Source organism: Alligator sinensis, unplaced genomic scaffold, assembly GCF_000455745.1.
Source record: "Alligator sinensis unplaced genomic scaffold, ASM45574v1 scaffold235_1, whole genome shotgun sequence".
NCBI classification, from domain to species: domain Eukaryota; kingdom Metazoa; phylum Chordata; order Crocodylia; family Alligatoridae; genus Alligator; species Alligator sinensis.
In genome coordinates, this window is record NW_005842042.1 from 1809398 (window position 1) to 1833471 (window position 24074).

Sequence of the window (24074 nt, forward strand, 5' to 3'; positions counted from 1 at the left end):
ATTCTTTGTATTACTATTACTGTTTACTGCCAAAGGCACAATTTAAGCTGCAGCAGGCTTTCTATTGACTTTGTCATTAAACAATAGTAGACGTATTTCCCACTAAGGCATGCTTGCTCTCCTTGCTAGTCCTTGAGCTTATAGTGTGAAGGTGGATTTTTGCTTTAGAGGTCAGATGCAAACCCTGTGGTCCTCTACAAGGACTCAGTCCTGGTGGGGAATTCTCTACCCAAAGCTAAGGCATCTTTCTTTTGTAACTTCTCTTTTCAAGGAAAATGCAAAAAACGAGGAGATGGTTTGAAACTGGAGAATGACCCTCAGGAGGTGAGTCACTGTTAGATGCAAATGCCTCCCTGTTTCTATTGTTAAGTGATTGACAGTAGACAGTGGGTATACAGGTTCTGAGTATATCATCTCTCCATTCATGGTGATCAAACTGGAACCTTCAGACCAGGCTGCCGGGGACCATTTTTGCTGCCAGTGCCTTGCTCCTCATCACTGTTATTTCTCTGCTGCAACTCTCCTGCCACTTTCCACTCTCTTTTGGGGATGAAACATTTGTTGTTTGCTCTGACTTTGTGTCTGTTAAGCCAAGAATAGGGAACCGAAGAGAGACTGTTGTGTTTCTTCTTCAGGAACAAATGGTTTATGGTCTCCTCATTAAGAACTGTGTTGCTCATAGTCATGTAATGGTACCTCTGTCTGCAGAACCTCGCAAATGAGCAGCACTCCATAATGTATTCTCTCACAGTTCTGTTGACATCAGTGAACCAGTTTCTGCCAAACCAAAAGCCACTTTGGCTAGTGGACAGAGGAATTGATTCTTGTCCAGTTCAATGATTGATGTTCCCTACCAGCTGATGTGTAGAGAGGACTTTTGAATGCCAGTCTTCTCTGATCTCCTCTGTTAGTCAAGAATGAAGCTTTAAAGATGTCCATCTCCCATGGAAAAAAGGAGGCATGAAATGCATAGTGTGGGGCTCCCATGAAGGCACAACACACAGCTGTTGTGGTACTTAAGTGAAAAATACATGTAATGCTTGTGAAGGGAAACTTCCTATTGGAGTCTAGCCCTTCAGTAGGTATTGGAGTGCAGTGGGTACCAGCAGATCCCTAGTAGGCTAAGGAGCCCTCTGCAAAGTACTGACATCTGCAAACATTCAAATTCAGTAATGATCAAAACCAAGTTTGCTTCCAGAAAAATACCATTTTCATTACCTAGGGGAGAATCACCATAAGCTATCTCTTGGGTTTATAGAACAGTAGCTGAAGCACAGTGAACGTTTAGATTTACAAAGAAACAAAGAGGGAGTTGGTTTCTATAGACTTGTTTTGCTTATTGTATTCTGGAGCTGTATATGGAATCAGATTGTCAGGAGAGGATCTGGAGGCGGGGGAAACATTGAGATTGCGAATACTAACATTATCTCTACTGCTTTAATCAAGCACTTGGGTTTACTGAACGCCCTGGTTGCTTTCAAATCCTGCTTGCTCAGGGAGGGTAAGCAGTGAACTATGAAGTACCTTGCTTAAATGATGGGCTTTTTTTTGTGGAAACTCTCTCATTGGAAATGTTGTCTGTCACCCAGTGCCAATTGTTTCTTTTACAAGCCTGAAATTATAAACACTGAAGTATTGCTTGCTTGTGTGTCTTTCCATCCTCAGGCAGAGTCAGAGATGGCTCTGGATGCAGAATTTTTGGATGTGTATAAAAACTGCAATGGAGTAGTGATGATGTTTGACATCACCAAACAGTGGTAAGAAAAGAGTGCATGCATGCATGCACACTGCAATTTTAATTTATTTAACCAAAACAAGTGACTTCTAGACCTGCGGTTTGTGTACTGATGCCCTTAAACTGATGCTCAATCCATTGAGCTGGAAAAAGCTCATGGCCATTAAAATTGCTTTGTTTGCTGGCCTGTTTTTTTAATTTACTCCTTTTTCAAACACAGTTTCTGTTGTGCTGCTGGGGGCTGGGGTGGTGTGCATGCTAAGGTATATGGTTGGCAGCCCAGAGGGCGCAAGATTGAGGCCATAGCAGAAGCACTCATAGCATGGCCTGCCAGATTCCAATGACTCTGTGAGTTCTGCTAAATAGCTTGTCACAAGGACACGAAAAAGGAAAGGACTACACCACTATCTGAAGGAAATGCAGAAACGGCATAGTTCCAGCTTCAAAGAGTGTGATAGAGAATGGGAGACCATGAATAATGAGGAATGGGAAAGAGGGTTCAAAGGGAATGTTGAAACATCTAGGAACGTGGATATTTCCAAGTGCATAGATTTACATGTAGAAATGTTGGGCTCTTCTGTTTCCCATCTAGTGGGGAGGATGGGAGGAATATGGAAGTCATGGTTGGGAAAATGAAGGGAAAATCAGCAGTGTAAAGGTGTGCTGGAACCTAGGAAAAAGGAAACAGAGTTGTCCTGATGGGACAGGATCACTGACTGGCCCACGCCAATGTTGCTGCCCCCTTCAGTTAATTGAAGGTGTGGAGAGGAAATTGCTATCTCTTTAGCTTAAAAGATGATATGGAGCCATAAGAGGAAAAATCACTATCGCATTGCTTGGTCTCTCATGGCTCCAGTATCCTCCTTTCTGTAGGCCTTAACTCAGAAGCAGTTTTATTTGACATGCTCTTTAATTTTATTTCAAGCCACTGGCAGACTGCTGCACTCCAGAACATCTAGACAAATGAAGGACAGAAACTAAGACTCTTGTTCATTGCTATACCAAATCAGGCTATCCAGACACTTAGGTATAGAATAGATCGTGCAGTGTATCTGCAGTACATCAGTACAGCCTGTACCAGCCTAGTTCTGCAAAGCAGGGACCTTTAAATGCAGTCCTATTAGGGAAAGCCAGGGTTGGCCCTTGGTTAAACCAGTGAAGCTGAAATGGATTAAATGGAGCATATAGCTTATGGAATTCACTTCCACAGGGAATGAACAAAGTAAATAGCTTAGGAAACTTGCTGATCACTTATGTACAGATTGTATTTGCACTAATTTTGATCTTGACAACAAAAACGATTGATATGTAATGCAGATCATCAGCAGGGATAGGGGAAAAAAGTCTTGTCTTGCTTCCTCAAGAAACTTTCTATGGGTTCTTGCTTGAAAGTAGAGTATGGTTGGTTTGTTTTGGAATGATGCTTTCTATGACAAGTGATACTGCCTACATAATTTTCTGAATCTGGGCTTTTAGATTTTCTTCCTTGCCTTGTGTCTTTTATGGCTTGTGCATGACTGTGAATAGAGTAATATTCCTGATAGGTACAATTCACCTCCAGGTGTGCCCATACTCTTTTCTGTTTTGCGTTTTTTTGTAAAGGACATTTAACTACATATTGAGGGAGCTTCCTAAAGTGCCGACTCATGTTCCAGTGTGTGTGCTTGGGAATTACCGAGATATGGGAGAGCATCGGGTTATCCTACCTGATGATGTGCGGGATTTCATTGACAACCTAAACAGGTAAGCAAGGCTGGTGCTGCCATTAATGGGGAGCAGCCTTTACCAATCCTGGTAAAGGTCACTGTAATTTCCTAGACATGCCTGTGCCATTGAACTGCAGCCTTTGGTAGTTGTCCAACCCTGGGGTCAGACATTGTTTTGATATCCCTTTGTTTTGTACTGGGGATTCTGTTTTAAGCAATCATTGGCTCTTCCTTTGCCTTTCTGACCTTAAAAGGGTCAGCTGATGAATGTCTTGGGTAGGCCTTTCAGAATTGCTCTATTTGGATAGGATTAAACTTCACCCCATTTTTAAGGCTATCTTTTTGTTGCTGAAAATTCCCTGCCCTGACTCTTCCACCAGCATCCAGGCTCTAAGAAACCCAGCCTTGTGCTGCTAGTTTCCTCAATCGTACTCTAAAGACAGACCAAGGCTAGTGCAGCATTCCAGCCCCTGGTCCCGGCCAAACTGTTCTTTTTTGATGCCAGTTAGGTAGTCACTTTAACATTTCTTTACACTGAGCTGTGAGACACCACACTCTTTAATTGTAGATATTACCCTGTTGGTCGGGAATTAACTGATCCTTTTTGTATTGCCTTTCTTTCTGGGAATGGCTTTCAAAATAGTTTTTTTAAAGGTTGTCTTGCAAATTTCCTCTTGCTCACGTATGTCAGTATCAGACATAAAGGAATGAAATCTATGAGAGGGAAATGCTTAATATTGGACAGTTTTAAACATGCTATAAATGTTATTGCCTATAATGAACTTGTGTAAATAATTCCAAGTGCTGTGATTTTTTTTTTTAAATAGTTAGCTTAATTTAGGTCCTTTTTTCCATGAGAAATGAGCTTGCACAGCTGTGAAATACCCAGTTCAGGAAGCTGTTGCCCTGGTGTCCCAGCGAAGCGACTCTTAGACTTGTCAGTTGCATGACACTGAAACACAACAACAGCTGCACCAAAGCTTTTCTGCCTGCCTTTGACTGGAATGAAGTGTTAATTTTGGCTTCTTTAGAGCTGTAAACAAAATAATGAGCCCCTGGCAAGATGACCTGTCAGCCTAAATCCTGGTGTTGAAGAGTCTCCTGGGAAATGAGAGTTGCGCATGAGAGAGAATTTGGCAAGTGCTGTGTCTGTGTGCATTGTCAGTCTCTTCTGTATAATTCTCTTCTCTTTACCTATTGGAACAGACCTCCTGGCTCCTCATATTTTCGCTATGCTGAATCTTCTATGAAGAACAGCTTTGGCCTGAAGTACCTGCACAAATTCTTCAATATCCCATTCCTACAGCTGCAGGTAAGTTCCAAGGTAATTCCATGAGGCAGAGAGTCTGCATGGGAGAGATCTAACCCTTGCCACAAGTGAGGGAGCTTGGTTTTTAAGCTGTTAAAAGAACCTGTACAGTCCTTTTGCTTTCCTGATTGACTGTGAACAAAGTGACTGTGTATAGTGCCTCCCCTGATTTAAACAGGTCTTTACTTGTAAAGCAGATGTTCTTAACTACACAGTTGGAATCTTGTTAGCACCGTATATAAGGTTCCCAGGATTATAAATGGGATGTGAGGAAGAAACTGCGTATATTGCAGTACTAATAGGTCAGCACATCCAGAATGTTATATAAACTTTTACACACAGGTATTTATAATGTACAAATTTTAAGTGTTGCCCATTGGTTAGAATACCATTCAGAAAATGCTTGCCAGGGGGCTGAATGGCTGAGGGGAAAACAGGTAAAGAGTTTTTCATATCTCAGTCAGTAGTTCAAATATGGTAGTTATAAATTTTTACACTGTGATGTTGTGTTAGTGATCTGTCTGGTTCCTTGTGGATCTGGTTTGTCTCCAGTTTTCCTTATCACTGACTGCTTTGTGGGCTGCCTCAGTGAAGAGGCAAGAACTGAATGGACCACAGAAAATGAAATGCTATTAACACATTTTGTGGGGTGATATTCTGTGCTTTTTCTAAGGCCTGAGGATTTTAGTCTGCAGATCATTCATTAGATAAATCTTCACACACTTGTGTATTTTCTGAACAACAAATCTAGCTAACATGCTAGCTCAGGCTAAGTTCAATTAAGCTAATATTAGCTACCAAGTCTGTGGTCCACAAAGCTCGGACATCGGAAAGAAATACTTCAGAATGGAATTTCACTATGTAAGAGACAGTGCAGTTCAGTTAAATAAATAGTAAAGTGTCCAGAGAGAAGCTGCAGAAATGTAACACACTCATCCATCCCAGTCAGTTGCATATTTGCAGCAATGAAGTGCCTTCCTGCAGAATAAGCTGTTCCCAGGTTATGTTGCAGTTGCTTTCTTGCAGGGCTTCCCCTTCAAAGAGATGTGAGTAAGAGACGAGACAGCAGCAAGAGATTTGTGCCAGATGCATTGGATATCTGATCACCATTTACACTGATGTTCTTAATAGTCTCTATACAGAATGATTTTCTCAACTGGTGACATAACCAGAAAGTGCTTATATCGAATATAATAAGTTAACTGAACCGAGACACGAGGTAAAATCACAAAAACAACGGTTCACGTGGAAAGGGAAAGAAAGTGACTTGGTTTTATCACTTTGAGGTTTCTTGAGTTGCTACTGTTCAGAGGAGGCAACATGAATGAGAAGACCTGCATGCAATTTCAGAGTCTGCTCTGTACAGTAGCAAATATGGATTTTGGTGTGTTTGCCTGTAGCAATAACCATATCAGTTATTAGACCATGAAATTTGTGTATGAAAGGATGCTGTACAGAGTTAACTTGTTTTAAGTGACTCTAAAATGACTTCTCAGGTGACCCCTTGGGTTCCTATAGATGCATTCAAACAGGGCTAGAGGCAGGCATTTGACTGGTATGCATGCATCATACTTGCTTAAAAATGCCAACTGTTTGCATTCCTCTGATTACCTCAACCTTGAAAGTGGATTTATTTGATTTACTCTTTTTCTGTCATTCAAAGGAGAATGTGGCTGGATTGCAGTTGTCTCCTGGGCCTTTGTTTTGGATAAGCAATGCCTAAAAAAATAAGAGCTTTCCAAACAGAATGACTGAAAATGTATTTCTGCTCCAATCCCTGTGATCATATCTGGCTTTCAGGCTAGTATTTTCCCGTGGATTTTCAAGGAAGTGACACTCAAATATCTTTGTCTTTGCATCTGACCATGTTCTTTGATTTTATTCAGTCTTGAAGGCAGTTCTTAGTACCCCATTAAGATCTAGATGCAGAAGCCCTCAAGTAGGCGTGCATTGCTTTCCTGAGTGCATTCCTCCCCGTCTCCGAGTTTAGGAAGCCCACAATGAATGTTTCTTGTGTTACTTTATTTGTAGTCTGGCCTCTTGTCAAATTTTAGAAACCTTCCAGAATGGAACTCTGAATATATTTATTTTGGATTGTCTTTTCTTTTGAATTCAGTAGAGACAGGAGTGGGCTCCCTAAGGCTCATTGAAGAGCAGAAGTACCTCATACTATTAGAATTGGTGGGATTAATGGATGCTAGATCTAGTTTCTAATAATAGTGTTCTTGTTTTGGGGGGTATTAATAATCTCCAACATAAAATAGCCACCCAAAGTAAGGTTAAAGTAGAAGGATTCTATGCAGTGTACCATGCAAATCTGGTTTAGTCAGTTAGTTTGCCTGGTGGAATGTCTTGGTATACCTAATTCTAACCTTGCAGAGGTCTTGGGAGGAGGGGAAGATGTTGGTAAACTGTGTTAGCTCTGTATTCTTCATCCAGCATGTGGCATTGTGGCTTGGTTTTAAATTACACTTTCCCATCTTCATCTTACATTCATGCATCTTTCATCAAGGAAGCAGAGAATGAAACTCATACTCTGCATACAAAGCAAGTCCTCTCCAGCGGCAGCAGCTCCTCACTTATTTATACGTTCTCTTTCATGGGGTGGGCTTACTGTTTTCAGAAAGCAGTTCAGTGCCTGGCATACTGGCAGGCCTTTTTATAGCATAAAGCAGGAAGTGTTAATGTGGTAAAACCATTTCCCCGGCTCCCTTCCCCTTAGATGATTCCACTATAAAGAGGCAAAAGGCTACAAAAAGATACTTCAGCCAATTGTCTTTTTCCAGTGGAGCACTGAAGGTGGCATTCAGCTAGAGCCAGAACTGAGTTTGCTTAGTTCTACTGAGTCATTAGTGCTAAAAATAAGTAGTTTTTAAATATTCTGATGATAAGATAGATACAAATCAATGGTTTAAAAAAAAAGAGAATTGTTTATTCATGTTTTTAAATTATATTTCTTTTATTAATAAACCTAATTTAAAACTTTAAATTGACAAGTTTTGTTTGTCTTAAATTTGCTAAAAATCTTTAAATTGAATTTAAAGCTGGTGCTGAGCGTGGGGAAAAGCAGCCCCTCGCCTGCCCCATGTCTGGCGCTCCCTACTGCAGGTGCTCGCAGCCCACGCAGGGCTCTCTGGAGCAGGCACAGGCAGCCCCACACGGGCTGTGAGCGGCTGCAGCGCGGGGTACTGGCCACGGGGCAGGCAAGGGGCCACTTTCCCCCCTGCCCGCACTCAGCTTTTCCTCGGGATCTTTCCCTGCCCAGGGTCCTCCCCTGCCCTCCCTTCCCGCCCCCCCCTCCACTTTACCTGAGATTCTGGCTGGGGCAGCCATGTGCTCCCAGGCCAGAAGCCCCACCTAGGGCTTCTGGGGCCAGGCAGGCCCTGCTGTTGTGGGAGCCCGCCAGGCTTACCCTGGGTCCTACTGCCCTTGGTTCCTGTCATTTTTTTACAGGAAACAAGGGCATCTGAATATTAATTTTCAAAATCTTCTTAGGGGCCCCACAGGCCAGATAAAATGGCCTCGTGGGCTGGATGCGGCCCGCGGGCCGTATTTTGCCCACCCCTGATTTATACACATGCAGTGGGAGTGAGGGAGGGAGAAAATGGTGGTGGTGCACTTTTGAACTAAAACACATCAGAGGTGCTTTAGTTCAGGAGCGCATCACTACCATTTTGTGTGCGCGATGCACATTTCACCACTTACACAATTGCGCACAGCACAGTTCGCCTCATCTCACGTGAGGAGCAGACTTGATTAATCGAGAATGCTCTGAAGTGGCAGATCTCTGGTGTGTCACAGGGGGGAAAAGTATGTGTATAAATGCCTTTGTGTTTCAAGAGACTGTAAGGTCTTGGTGATGAGAACTGTTTTTACAGTTTCTGACACAGGTGGGTCCTGATCCAGGACCACTGCCACTGTGCGTTAGAAGCAGTTTGCATGAGCAAATACTGTGACCACTTCCTGCACCTTTTCATGTGTAGGTGTTGGGAGAGGAAGACATCATTGCCCCGAGGCAGTGAAAATGTCACTAAAATCCTAACAGTACGTCAGCAAGCTGTTGATGTAGTTGGTACATGAGCAGTTGCTCTGTCAGAATCGGGTTCAGCCTGGTTTGTTGTTGAGGGATTGGGAGGGGGCTGTGAGGGAAGGCGAGAAGAATTGTGCCCTGCAATAGGAGGCTGCAAGCTCAAGGTTTTGACGTTGGAGGCTGCAAGTCAGCACATGCAGGAGCCATTGGGTGGTATGCGTTCGGCACCTTAACTAGATGTTTCTTCTTAAACAAAAAAAGCCCAGTAATTAAATAGTTAATGTTTTAATTAAATCATCATCTTTTGGTTTTTACAGCTAACAAATTAAGTCAAGGGGCCCTGTTCGTGCCTCTGAGTAATGGCTCTGGCTGTCTTCAGTGTCAGGAAGACAGCCCAGCATTGATTTATCAGTATTGCCAATCATAGGCATTCAGAACACACACATCAGGTCCTGAAATTGACTTAAAAATCATGAGAGTCTAAACAACCAGCAGTGGGTTCATTTGCTCTCTGGTTTTTTATTTGTTTTATTTGGTTCAGGTCTCAATTTCAAGCTAATTTCTTCAATTGGGTAAGCTAGACACTTTCCCTTTCTGAAAATGGAAGCTGACATTATGTAATCTGCATGAGTTCACAGACTTAGGGCTCTGAATGCAACCTGTTCATATTTATAGGGCTTTCTTCACAGAAATGAAATCTAGAAACAAATAGTTCTTAAAAGCTTGATTTTTGAAGTGCAGTCCATAGAGGGTAGTTTCTCTGGCACATGCCATCACTGCAGTCACAGCATACATAGGGCCCTGCCAGGTAAAGACCAGAGAAAACGATCAGACAGATGCAATGCTGATACAATTTAGAAGTCAGCCTCCTCCAGTTGTCTGCCATTTGTAGACTAATTTACAAGGGCAGTTGGGTTTTGTATTCACTCAACTGGAGGACCAACTTAAGTCCCACTAGACAAGAACGATCTGTGACTCAGTGCACCACTGATTCTTCTCTCCTGGTGCTATTGTGAGACTTAATTGTTGATGCTAGAAACTTAAAAAATCAAAGCAAAGGCATTGTGCTACTGATTTCCATAACTGAGTGATTCTCAAGTGCAGCAGTCTTTCTCTGGAAGCTGTATATTACTGACCTGTAGCCTAGAACAGTGCGGCTTTGTGAACCTACTGTTCTTCTTCATATTTGCTGAGTTTCTGGGTTAACACCCCTTGGTTCCTCCTTGCCTTCCACTGTGCTGTTTTATTTATGTTGAATGCCATGCCATGGGCCTTAGCTGCTGTTTTATTCATTAGTGTGGGTAGAATGGCGATTGCCTATGCTGATACAAGATCTCGCTGTATCCTGTGAGCTCATGGATCTGTTACAGTGACCCTTCCTGCTTAGTCCTGTCTTTATTTTCCTTTCTTCAGAGGGAGACATTGCTACGGCAGCTGGAGACAAATCAGCTAGATATTGATGCAACGCTGGAAGAACTCTCAGTGCAGCAAGAGACAGAGGACCAAAACTACGAACTGTATGTTACTGAGACCTTTCTACCTTGTTTGCTGGAATCCAGGGAGCACCTGTCTGTTGGGAGCCTTGAATTTTACCACAGTCCATGACATTTAGCTTTGCTGGGGAGTCCAGTGGATAACAGTTATTTGCTTAGCTATTTCATTTAGAACTTCATGTAAAATGAGACTTCTCTGAAGCAGAGCCTGCTTGTTGGATTCTAACTGTGGGTCTGGTTCCTTCAGGCACGTGACCTGTGGGGAGGGCAGTGAAGGTATAGCTGAGTAAGATGAAATGGTGAGGTGCTAATGAGGCAGGCAGCACGTGATATGAGGATTAGAGATGAGTACATCATAGTGTCTAATGATGAAAAGGCTTACTTATGGTGCCCTGTATTGTGTTAGTAGGTACACTGGTTCACCCTGTTTTGGCTGTAGCCTTTCAGCATCTTTTGTCATAAATAGTTATTTACCTAAATCTTTTCTAAGATTCTTGTCGTTTTTTGCTCCCTTTAAATGTTTTGTCTAGAAGCTTAAGTGTGGTCTTATCTACCTGCCTGCATCTGCTGCTGTATATGCATACAGTCATAGCTGGTCACTTCGCTGACTGGAGCGAGCTTTTTACTTGTGTCAGCCTTACAAAGCCAGGACAGTGAGTGGGGAGTGCATTTGCACTAGGGCATGATCATCAAATCTGTTGAATAAGTTCTGACTGCAAGCACGTGGCATGCAAGTTTTCAAGCTCCAGAACGCATCAGCAATGCAGGTGTCCTTTTGTTAAAACTGACTTACTTGGAAATCAGTCAGTAGCTATGGAAATCTCCCCACTGTGTGATTTTTTTTTTTTTTTTTAATTGGCTTTTCAGAGTAAATCCGAGGTTCAGATTCCATAGCTTCGAGCAGAATCCTTCCCCTGTTTGTACAGCACTTTGAAATACTTAGTATCATAGAATAATAGAAAATTAGGTTTGGAAGAGTCTTCGGGAGGACATCTAGCCAACCCTTTACTCTAAGCTGGACCATCCCCAACTAGATGATCCCAGCCAAGGCTTTGTCTAACTGGGTCTTAAAAAACCTCCTAGGATGGAGATTCCACAGCTGCTCTGGGTAACCTGTTTCCAGTGTTTTACTACCCTCCTAGTGAGAGAGTTTTTCCTAATATCCATCCTAAACTTCCTTTCCTGTAACTTGAGACCATTGCTCCTTGTTCTGTGATCTGCCACCACTGAGGACAGTCAAGCTCCATCCTCTTTAGAACCCCCCTTCAGGGAGTTGAAGGCTGCTATTAAATCCTTTCTGTCTTCCCTTCTCCAGACTAAATAAGCTCAGCTCCCTCATAAGTCATGTGCCCTAGCCCCCTAACCATTTTAGTGGCCTTCCTCTGGCCTCTTTCCAATTTGTCCACATCCTTTCTGTAGTGGGGGCCCAAAACTGGACACAGTACTCCAATTGTGGCCTCACCAGTCTGAATAGAGGGGAATAATCACTTCCCTCAGTCTGCTGGCAATGCTCCTACCAATGCAGCCTGGTATGCCATTAGCCGCCTTGGTGACAAGGGCATGCTGTTAGCTCATATTCAGCTTATTGTCCACTGTAATCCCCAGGTCTTTTTCTGCAGAGCTGCTGCTTAGTCAGTCGGTCCCAAGCCTGTAGTCATGCATGGGATTGTTCTATCAATGCAGGTGCCTTGACTAAAGGCACCTGCATACCTGTAAAGCATTATTTCCAAAGTATTGCAGTCCTGTTTCTGCAGGACAAATGGTTTAAGGTGAGATTCACTAAGTCACTGCATATATAAACTTTTGTGGGCAGTGTTCAAAGGACACTGTTGCAGTGTCTGAGCTACCAGATCATTTTCTATTGGTTGGGGTGGGGAGTTGGTCTGAATATTCTCAATTCATGATGGACTGGTATCTAACTAAAATGGTCAAGATCCCTGCCATGGCACAGTGTTTTATGACACTGCTGTGCTTCCATGAGTACTTCCACTAACTAGTAGCTAGTGTTGTGGTGACAGGGGGTGAATAACTAGTGTATTACTTATTTGTATTTGTGGCAGGGCGTGAGCGTAGGACCTCATTGTGCTAGGTGCTACACAAGCACGGAACAAAAATTGGTGCCTGCCTCAAAGAGTTTACAATGCACTTTGTGCTCCTCTAGGCTGTTGTGTTTGGAAGTGACGAGAGACTTCAGTAGAAACTGCAGAGAGGCACTTGTATAAACCTCAGTGAATCTAAACAAGTGGTCAGTCAGTGTGTCAGTACTTCATCCATTCTCATTCTTGAATCAGCTGGCAGCTGTTGAAACCACTGAAAAGAAAGGGCCTGCATATCCATATGTAACTCAGCAATACAGCATGACTGAGTAGACCCTTGCACTTGTCCTGTGTTAGGGGTGCTGTGTTGACAGCAGAGGACTGCTGCTTAGTAGCCAAGAAGGGCTCATGCTGCAGGTGCTTGTGCTTTCTACCTGGGTAATTGCACATAGTGGGGAAAGACATGACGACTAACAAGTAGAACTGGTTTGTTTGCATGGAAACAAACTGTGAAAGTATTAGAGAATAACATCTCTTGGTTGGTTTCTGGATTAGCAGGGAAATTGAAACAAACATAGCTGGCCAAATTCTGCTTGTTTTGTGACTGTGGATGCCATAGTCTTAGCTTCTTCAGGTGTATACCTGTGTATTTGAAGCATCAATTAGCCAGAAGCCTTTTCTTTCAGAAAACATTCCTTTTATAACAGGATCTTTAAGATATTTTTACTTGCTCCTAACTTAAGATGCTGAGCTGCGGATTCCAAACCAGAGATGATGATGGCTCTCATATAAATACTTCTACCTTGATAATAAAAATAGAGCAATATTTTAAGGTTTGCTTGGTCTTACTTTGAGTATGGACATATACTTTTGGAGGAGTTTCAGAAGGGAAGCAGTTATGTTCTAATTGTTAGCTGTGGACAAACGTAGTGAAGCTGCTCCAGTTTTAACCCGGGATGAAGCAGTGTTAAAGTTGTGTTTTGCTACATCTGTATTTCCTTATTTTGTCTATACCTAACCATTTAAAAATTACAGGTTCTGCCCTTTGGAAATGGCTCCAGCTGTACATGTTCACTTTCTAGGAGTCCTGCTCCTAATCTCTTGTTGCTTCAGTGGCCTACATGATGGTGGCAGAGGAGAGGAGTCACTTAAATTTATTTCTCTAATGTTTTATCTGAAGCTGCTTATTAATCTGTCAGTGACCTGATGTGAATTGGATTCCCTTTGACTGGTTTCTGATTCAAATATGTATGATACATTTGTATAGCAAAGAACTAAACCAGTTCAGTTGTTTCCTGTTCCAAACCGTGTTATAATAATCAGGTATTTGCAGACACAGCTAACTTGCAACATACATAGTTACTAATTCCCCCTGCATGCAAATGCACGTGTTTGCCAGGCAAAGAGATTTAGCAGTGCTAATTGATGTGGCTTGGCAGGATTTTATTCACGAGGTATCCTTATGGTTCAGGATTATTCTGTTTAGCATATTACCGCTACCAAATTTTAGTTGTTAAAAGTGAACGTCCTGTGATTTGTATTGTGTGGCTGGTTTGTTTATGGTAAGCAGGGCTGGTACAGAGCAGCCTGCTGACCCTTACCAGGTATTAACACCTCATACTGGCATCTTGAATTTAGGAGATGCACAGATTTGGACTATTGAAGTTGCTATAGCTAGCATTGTTGGATGAGATGTCCCCAGATATTTCAATTGACAGTGGTTGCCCTTAAGCTTTCTGTCTCTTGGCTTTTGTTTTGCACCAACTGATTTGACTCCCTCACTCCTTTTAGCTTCTACAGTATAGATAGGGGACATGGGGGTCTCTGGTTTTATGGAGATAATCAGCATGTTGTCAGAGTTCTGTGGGGTGGCAGGGTTTGTTGAACTTTGATTAAGGATCACATCCCAAGGGTCAATTCCCTGTCCCTCCCACCCTTTGCTTGAGTAGCTGATAGAAGCTACTAGATTAGGAAAGCTGAAAAATACCCCCTTCAAAGAGAATGTGGGACCAAACAGGACTAGGTAACTGTTCATACTGATGGATTTGGCATGACTGGGGACAAAACATGACAGTGCTATTGCTCCAGAGTGCAGTTACCAAAGGAACCGCAAGGTGGCAGGCAACACTGACACATCCAGCTTATATAATGTATCCCTGAGACCCCAGCTGGTTGCGACTTAACTGATAGGTGTGCGCAAGACTTGTTCTTCATCTCTCTTCTGTCTATTGCTGCACCTTCTTCACTGCCCGTTTGGTAGCATTGCTGACCTTGTGCTTCTCTGAAATACCAAAAATGGGTTTAACTCCTTTTACTGTCACAAATTCTTCTTGACCTGATGATGATCACTTTTTTTCTGGACCTGTTTATTCTAACTATTATTTAGCTTCTTTGCCTCTCTTTCAATCTATCAGTCACTGTGCTGTTTGAGAATTTTGAATTGTGATTGGTCAGCTGAGTAACATGCCTGCCCCATCATTGGATGTCTGATACACAAGAAGCTTCCAGAAGGTTGTCAAATATTTGTGACGTGGAGGTTCTTTCAAACATGCACATCTCTTTCCAAGAGCAAGTTGCTCATGAAGATGTTTGCCACAGTTGAATAAGATGGGTAGCAAATACCATCTGATCAAATGGAAAGGTTTTCATTAGTTCTAACATTTGAGTACTTTTATGCCATGTGGACCAGCCTTATTGCCCCCAAAAGCCATAATCAACACTTACTTTTAAAGCATGGGGGAAAGTACAGATTGTTTGAAGTAGGACTGCATTGAGCTAGTGGTGATAAATAAAAATATTCTATATAGAGAAGACTCTAAGATTTTTTTTCCTCCCAACACAGGGTTTTGGGAGGTATAGAAAAATGTGATCCATAAGTTACTTCATGACCTTATTATATACCCTTAGACCAGAGGTGGCCAACCCGTGGCATGGACAGGTGGTGTGTGTGGCACATGGTAGATCAAAGAGAGAGTAAGGAACATAGGGATAGGTAAGGCAGGAAGCAGAGCAACAGATTGGGCAAGGTGAACGGAGCAGAAAGCAAAGCAGTAGGTTGGATAGGGGCAGAGGATTGGAGTGGCACTCTGGCACACCTTGTGGTAGGCTTGCCAAAAAGGTTAGACCCCACTGCCTTGGACAAACAAGATGCAATCATGCACTTCTGTTCCTTATCAAGAGGTCTTAAGAAGAATCTTAAATTGGTTTCGTAAGAGACATTATTCCAAAAATGGATTCTCAGAAGTTGAACCTCATTTTGTAATTCCAGCTTTTTAGGTAATCCATAACTTCTGCAAGTCAACTGAGACTCTGCTTCCAAATCTCCCATTTGACAGAGCTGCTTATATGAATGCTATATCAAAACTACTATTCGGGAGTGATCAATGAAGTAGGATCCATTCAGCTAAGTGCGGTCTTCCACAGAAGGCAATAGGGGAAATGAAGCCCTGTAAATAAAGCATCTGCAATTTACTGAGGGTGTCTTCCTTTTTTTGAGAGATTCTCTGCAGCAGATACCTGTGTTCCCAGGAAGCCACCATTATTTGTCATGCATGGATTCTAGCATATAATTTTGCCAAACTAAGTTCTGTAAGGAAATTGTCTTAACAGTCTAGTAGGTCCACAGAGAAAATATACTTCAGTTCACAGATTTGTAGGCTGGAAGGGACCTCTGAAGATCATCTAGTCCAGCCTCCTGCTTGAGGCAGACCATCCCCATCCAAGCTACCCCATACAAGTCCTTGTTTAATCTATTCCTAAAACTACATAATCAACTCTGCTGCACAACTACAAGGCATGTATACTGCCCAAGGACACCAAAAGCACCTTAACCTGCCACAGGTAAAGCAGGGGGGGCAAGGTCTGTCAGTGTCTCATGGTTGCAAGGGTTGTTAAAATACACTTGAGAGACCTAAGAGGGCCATGCTCCTTGCTACAGAAGAAGGGACACCCAGCCCCTCCCTCCCCCCCTCCCCCCCACACACGCACACTGTTCAGACTAGTCTGACCATAGGATAAAATTCCCTCTGATCCCAAGTGTGGCGATCAGGTTGACCCGGAGTACGTGGTCAAGACCCTCTAAACAGGAAACTCTGGGTTTAAGTCCCAGCAGGAGCATTGGCACACTCCAGGCAAAATCCTCAGGCATAACTCCATACATCATACCCTCTAACTAGACAGCCTGAACTCCTGTTTCTTTATCCCTCCCATATCAGCTGCTTTAATCTTTTGTAGCTAAACTGGTTGTGGAGCTCTGCTTCATTCTCCTGTTGTTGAGCGTGGTCTTCTCCAATATCTACCTGGTCTAGGCTATAAAGCTTTTCTTGTTATCTCTCAGGGATCCGTGGAAGCTTCTGGGCTTCCAACTGCTACTCTTCACGTCCTGGTCGAAGCATAACTACTCTTAGATCATCCCTGTCAATGCTTATCCAACCTTGTCTTGAGCACCTCCAATGATGGAGCTTCTGTAGCTTACCTAGGCAGCCTGTTCTGTTGCCTCATTGTTCTAATAGCGAAGAAATGTTTCCTGATATCCAATCTAAACTACTTCACTGCAGTTTCAAGCCATTAGGATGCCTCCTACTCTCTGCAGCAGCTAAAAAGGGTGTTCTACCTCTTCTTCATGGCAGCCCTTTGGGTATTTGAAGATTGCTGTTATGCCCCTCTTAATCGCCTTTTTCTTAAGTTGATCATGCCTGTTTCCTTCAAATTCTCCTTGTACGGCTTACTTTCTAAGACTTTTATCACTTGCGTCACCCACCTCTGGACCCCTCCAACTTCTCTGCATCCTTTTTAAAATGTAGAGCCCAAAACTGCACACAGTACTCTAGATGAGGCCTAACCATGGCATTGTCACCTCCCATATCTTAAGATTGCATTCACTCTATGTGGTAGATGCCTTTACTTGTGCAAAAAGTATACATAAAGAAGACATTTCTTAGAGCTTGATGTTAATGGATTTATAAGACTGACTGCAGGGGTGGCTGCTTTGCCCTAAATTGACAAAGATGGTAAGAAGAAGAGTAAGAAAGGCAAAAAATGCCATGGTGATATTACAACGACAGGGAGGAAAGAGTCAATAGGGAGTTTGGGAGAAACCCTTTAGCTCTCAAACAGCTTTACATGCCTTCAAAGTGTCCAGGTAAAGCTGTAGACAGATGCTTGTGTATAATGAGGTGTTTTAAAAGTATGCAACAGAGAGGCTTTGCTTGCATATCTCCATCATGGCAGTTAATGTTGCACTGTAGTGCAGACATTCTGGTGCTGAAAGCTTTTGCCATCAGGCTGCTATGTAGTGGTAGGCAGGTTGGCTCCTACAGACTGCAGGTTCCAATTTGCAACTTTCCTCCCTAAACAAACCCGTGTCCTGGTTCCTGGCTTGTATCCCAGCAAGCCAGTCTGTATTGCCTGTCTTAGATCCTTTGGGGATGCTCTTGGAACTTGGGAGCTCAGCAGAACCAGTCCATGCAGTGCTCCTAGAACAAGTGTCAGACCATGCCAGCGTCCTCTGAGAGGGAGCATGGATCTGTGTCTTGTTGTTGGGTGGGGAAGACTGCGCTAGATGGGACAACAGAAGACCCAGCACTATTCATTTAAGTGGAATTTTCCATAGCACTGATGTGAGGTGACAGCACAAGTCTCACTAACTTTCATGCAGTGTATTTCACATCATTGTGTGTTTAAAAATACCTTGCCCCACCTTGAGCATGTGTCCTTTTGTAAAATGAAGAGACTTCTGTCTAGACATGGGTACAATCACAGATGTGACCCTCTGTGCAATTCAGTCCCTTTAAATAGTCATGGTATGGACAAAAACGAGTCTCTTTATACTTAAGCCATAGTGGTTTTTTGCTGTTTTTGAAATTCCCATGTTCCTGCTTCTGAAAAGTAGGATCCATTCTGCCAAGGAATCATAGTGGAATCATAGTTCCTTTTGCCTGATATCTCTCGCTCTCTGAAGTTGGCTTCTTCCATGGAATGAAGCTGACTGCTTCCAAATCGGATAGCTTTGATAGCACATAGTACAATGAGGCTTCAAATATGCAGCTGTTGGAAACAGTGTCCTCTCCTAATCTTCCCCTGTGATTCCACCTTCTTAAAGTTTCCTTTGATTATCACGATCTGCATCCTAAGATGACTTATTTCCTTGCATGCCACCTTTAACCTCTTAGAGCCTTCAGCAATATAATAACAGTCTAGTCTTTTCCCAGAAGCTTCCATCTGTCCTGAAATTTAGGGATTCCTCTCTTGGGTTTTTTTCATTGCTGTTTCTTAGGTTGCTTTGGTGAGTCCTACATGTTTTTGCTGGCAATCTGTGCTGTTCTTAGCTGTTATCACAATGACGACTGTAAAAATATGGAGATAGCACTTTTTCCGTACTTAGCCTGGGTTGCAGCATCAATGTTAGTCTTCAAGCCCTTCACAGAATTACTGTTCTTGTAATATCAAGAGTACTATCATTCACAACAAGAAGAGGTGAACCCACAGGATTGGTCAAGGGCTAACTCCACTTCACAGTTGAGAGGCAGAAATCCTTAATGCTGAGTGGGACTCAAGAGAGGATTTCAGGACAGCATACCAGGGCTGTCCTGGATATACATCTGCCCTCTTGCTGTTAGGGAGTCCTGCACTACAGAAACGTTCTGGGAGAGGCCGGGGAATGCAGAACTGAAGTTCATAAAGAGGAAGTGGAAGTCGTCAAAGCAAAGTGCCTCTAACTTGGGTCTGCCATGCTACTAACCCTGAAGTGGTGTTGGTAGGCAGGTTTGGAGTGGTCTGATACACTGTGGGGAGAGACTCCTGGGGGGGTTCCACATCCTGCCGGAGACTTGTTGGCATTTCTACAAATTCAAAGCATTTGCTTAGTTTGGTGAGGTCTGGGAGAGGTGGCCTTAGCCCATCTCATCCTCCTTTCAGCTGTGTTTCACAGATGTCAAACCATAAGTGGTGTGGAATTGCATTTGTTATGACCTTCTGATTACAGTTAAGGAACATCCAGAGATTCCTGTTGTACATGGTTGCCTGAGAGTACTGCTTCGTGAATTGCCATTGGGCTAGTTAGCTTTCATTATTTTCTTGGAGGTCAGTGGTGGTGTTTGCTGGCACTGGGTTTATGACCCAGATACCTTGTTCTGGGCGGATCCAAATCCTCAGACCAACACCAACCTCTCCATTTGGTAATAGACACATTTATTGATACACAGTGATAACAGATAAGAATAATGCAAACAGTTCTGTATCTACCAGTCCTAGAGCTGTCATCAGAAGGAAGGTACATCTGGCCAGTACACGAGCTTCACCCTGAGGTTCTCTTGAATGTCGGATGTCAGCCGCCTGGAGGTTGGAGGCTGAGGCCCACCCCCCACCAGTGGGGTGGGTGAGACAGGCTGATGGTATGCCTTCTGTCCACTGTGGCCTCAGGTTCCCCTCTCGGGGACCTTTTACTGCGCTGAAATCCCTCCTTCTGTGTTTTTTTCCCTCTGTGATGACTCTTCAGCTTTGGGCATCGCTGATTAGCTTTCCTGTGGTTGTCATACTGTCCACATTTTGTCCTGCCAGTGTATTCCTTTGTTTCACAAACCCACTACATGCATACATTCTAATATGGGCTTTAGCGGTCTTCTAATTTGGTCTGTTCCCCAAAACTGGAAATCCCAAGGGCTCTGTGTGAATAGGGAGTAGGCCTGTATGAATAAGGAAGTATTCAATTTGGATTTGGCTGATTTTTGAAGGACAGTGATTCGATTCAGAAATTTGGATTACTGTCCTAAATCGATTCGGCTGAATCAGCTTCGGAAGATTCGGTGCTGATTTGGTGAGATTCGGTGACTCGGATCTGCCGGGGAGAGGCAGGCACAGCGGTGTGATTGCGGGTTCTTCCTTGGCTCCTCCAGCTGTGCCTGCCTCTCCCTGGGTGGGGGGAGCCACAGGAGAAGCCCCCATGGCTGCCCTGCCCAGCCCCAGCCCTAGCCTAGTCCCAGCACTTTAAAAAAAAAAAAGAAAAAAAGCTCCGTACTCCCTGGCTGCAGCAGCAGCGTTTGGGGCTTCTGGGCGCTCGTGGCAGAACCCCCCCCACCATGCAGCACAGGGCAGCAGGGATGCCTGCCCCCCTCTTGACACCCGTGTGGCATGGGTGCAGCTGGGGCTGAGCAGTGTCAGGCTCTGGCTGACACATGGAGCCGCCCCAGCTCCTAGACAGCACATGGCACCCTGCAGAGCTGCACTGTATCCGTGCTATGGGGCAGCTGCTGTGTGGGTGCCAAGCGAGGGTGGGGAGGTGATCCCCACACTGCGTGGGGGGGCTCTGCCACGAGTGCTCATAGGCCCCAGCTGCCAGTTATGCAACCGGTGAGTGCAGAGCTTTAAAAAAAACAAACCCCACAAATCCCCGCACTCACCAGTTGCAACAGTGGCCATCAGGGGCCTCTGGGCGCTCATGGCAGAGCCCCACCCATGCAGTGTGGGGCAGCAGGGATTGCTGCCCGCCCGATGGATGGCAGAAGTACTGATCACATAGCATATGATCTTATTCCTGACCCCATGACATTTTCTCTGTAGACGTGCTTGTAGGTCTTTAGTTGCAATTGCTTTTTCTCAGCTGGACCTTTCCATGGAGTGGATTGGCTAGTTCCTATAAGACTTGCTAGGGTATCTGGTAGCATTCACTGTGTGACTGTATTCACTTGTATGTCTGCTACAGAAAGGAAAGCATCCTCGAGAGTCTGCACAGAGGCAGTTAAATTCATAGGTCTGCACCGGAGAGCTTGTTAAGTTTAGTAATGAAAGGACGTCTCTTTAAACTGGTAGATGGGAGTTTTCATTTGGGGATCCTATATGCATTTTTCAGACTTGCTTTTGACAGCTGCTTGATCTTATTTTGAGACCGTTGCACAGTTGAGCATGAACTGTGGCCATTTAAAATCTCTCTTACCATAGTGTGTTTTTGTGAGTTTCTGAATATTGCAAAGGAGTTGATAAGCAGCCTGACAGTACAGCCATACTGCAGCAAGGGATTAGGATTTGCTTCATTTCTTTTCCTAAGGACCTAAGAGTTTCACCCTTTCTGCTTTGAAGAGCTTTAAAGCTCTGATGCAAGAGACCCTGAATGGAGAGCAATTTCTTTACTGTGTCTGCTGGCCAAGCTGGGTCTGGAAGGGGACTGTGGTGCTTGGTGTCCTTTGATGAGGGCCTAAGGCATGGTGATTCCAGTAGTTCTGCTCTCAGGGCCCTGTACTGGCTCTTTTAAGCATAATATGCAGTTATCCCCTCAAATTCGCTCTGCACTGAAAGGGGAGGCATTTTATGCACAACACAAATGACAAGGATTTATTCCCCTTCCTTGTATCAGCTACATCATTGGTAAAAGAACATTTCTGAAGTACACACACCAAAGTTTACTTTATAAAAACATATGAACCGTTGGCACATGACAGGCCTCATTGTCCTAATTGCGCAAAGGGCTTATTTTAAGTACTGGCTAAGTTTCCCAGCCCTTGTTGTGAGGCAGGGTCAGGATTATTCTTCCCTGCATAGAGGCAGGCTCAGTTAGGAACAAAGAGATGGCATGGACTTGGCTAAGGTCCTGGAAGGCCCATGGCAGAGCTGATAAGTGCACTCTTCTCTTGCCTCTCACTGCAGTGCAGCAGCCAGTGAAGCACAGCTTTAATTAGATATTCTGTTGAGAATATTCCAGTCCTTTACGTCTGCGATTTAATTTTTCCTGCAGCTTCCTTGAGATGATGGAAGCCCGAAGTCGAGGGCACGCATCCCCGCTGACAACCAACGGACAGAGCCCTTCCTCTGGCTCCCAGTCACCCATAGTACCTCCAAGTTCCACATCAACTGGCAGTTCCAGTCCGGGGACCCCTCAGCAGCCACTGTCTCAGCAGCCACCCCCCAACCCAGCAGTATCCCCTGAGCCCCCGTCATCTTTTTCACCAGTGCCTGCACCAGAGAATCAGCCACCACATGTACCACCCCCAGCCACAGCGTCCCCAGCACTTCCAGCTGCAGCCCCACCACAGAAGCGCAGTATTATCTCCCGCCTCTTTGGGACTTCTCCAGCATCAGAGGCTTCTCCTCCCCAACCAGGTAAGTGCTGATGCAGAGAGTGAATGGATTTTTCTGGCAAAGCAGAGCTTAGGTAGCCATGCATTTTTAAAGCCTCTTCTTCGATGTCCACATTTCTCTGCTCTTCTAAATAGTGAGCAGGCTGCTCTTGTGTCCTAAGAATACCAGCATTTACTTTGCTCAGTACAAATCCAAAGAGAGCAGTGCAGTCACTCTGTTCTGTCCCCAAGCTGCCTGTCCTCTTTGATTTGCTTTCTGACGGCTGGAGGGGGTGGTGCTAGCCTGGGAAAGGGATTCTTTCCTGTCAGCAGTGATGGCTGTGATACTGGACTTCTAGCCCAGCAGGGGTGAGGTGCAAAGTGCTCCTGGGGAGAGTAATAAAAGTAACTGTCAACTCCAAGCAGGGAAGTGGATGTGTCACTTGCATAACAATGAAAATAGCAAGAGAAACTGCTGCAGCCCTTGCCTGTATGGCAGTCTGGCAGCTCCTAAAGAATCTTGTATTTTAACAAGCAGCAGTGCAGTGTTGATATTTAGAACATGATCACTCAGCCAGAAATTTGAAGTGGTCACATTTCAGGGTTGGGGTGGCCTTGCATTTGATTCCCCTCTGAGAAACATACTGTAGGAGAGCTGGCCTTTGCAGAGTGCAGCCCAAATTTCCTTTAGCACTAGCAGTTGATGGAGCAGTCATTCAAGGATTCCTGAGAACCTGTGTCAAAGTTCCAGCATAGAGTCATCCAGGACTTGTTCACTGCTTTTGCTTCTCCTGAGCTAGACCTTAATTTGCTTGTCACATTCACTTTGACTACAAAGCTGACTGGTGCTGCTGCTGCCTCGAAATTATTAGCTTGACATGGGTTTGAATCACTCTTTACAAATACCTTCTCCTTCAAACTGTCATTCAAAGGGATTTGTAAAGCTATCAGGACTCCTACAAAAAGAAAGAGGGAGGCTTTTAAAATGCACTGTCAATTTTAGGTACAAAACACTTTTCAGTGTTAATTGTGTACCCTACCCTTCTGTCTTTTGGGTTTCTTATCAGTTGTAGCAAAGATCCACCCATTTTGGTTCCTCTAGTTTTTCTTTACATCCAAGTTTGGGAATGGAGAAAAGAGAGACAGCTTGAAGCTCGTTATCTACACAAATCTCTTTGTCCAAACAAAACAAAACAAAACAAAACAAAGGGTCAAAGATGTAGTAAGTGGGGAGTACAAATAGGAATGTAAATTGTGACCAGACTGTTTCACAATTTCCAGCACAGATTAAATCCTTCAATCTGAAAGCAGAGGGGCAATGGATTTGCTACCAAAAAATATGTTGGACTCAGAAAAACAAGTACACTATCCACTCCTAGGAACCTTTTTTCTATCTCTGCTGTACAGTAAAATTTAGTGTTTTCTGTTGGGTCAATTATTTTTTCTCAGTTCTCCATCTTTGCTCCCCCCTCCCCATTACCCAAAATATCACACTAAATTCTGATCCATTAGACGTACAGAGAAAGTTTGCCCTTACTAGAAAAGGGCCATTGGTGCTGGACAACACTGTTGCAGATGTTATAGCTAAAGAATATGTTAGTGGTAATATTTAGATTTATGTCCCACCCTATCCAGACAGGTTCAGGGCATCTAGCAATAAATGAAACAACTCACAACTAAGAAACAATAGCAAACTCCCCAAACAACATCACAAAGCTT

At 43.8% G+C, this 24074-nt stretch overlaps 1 protein-coding gene across 1 annotated transcript in view; it reads left to right on the forward strand.

Moving 5' to 3' along the window:
- Positions 1–24074, forward strand: part of RABL6 (RAB, member RAS oncogene family like 6) — a 64631-nt gene that overhangs the window by 22263 nt on the left and 18294 nt on the right. The window contains exons 4-9 of the mRNA XM_025203010.1: positions 272–324; positions 1666–1757; positions 3338–3478; positions 4648–4753; positions 10194–10297; positions 22034–22398. Coding sequence (XP_025058795.1) covers positions 1678–1757; positions 3338–3478; positions 4648–4753; positions 10194–10297; positions 22034–22398 — 796 coding nt within the window. The 5' untranslated portion in view covers positions 272–324; positions 1666–1677. The remainder of the gene's footprint in view (positions 1–271; positions 325–1665; positions 1758–3337; positions 3479–4647; positions 4754–10193; positions 10298–22033; positions 22399–24074) is intronic.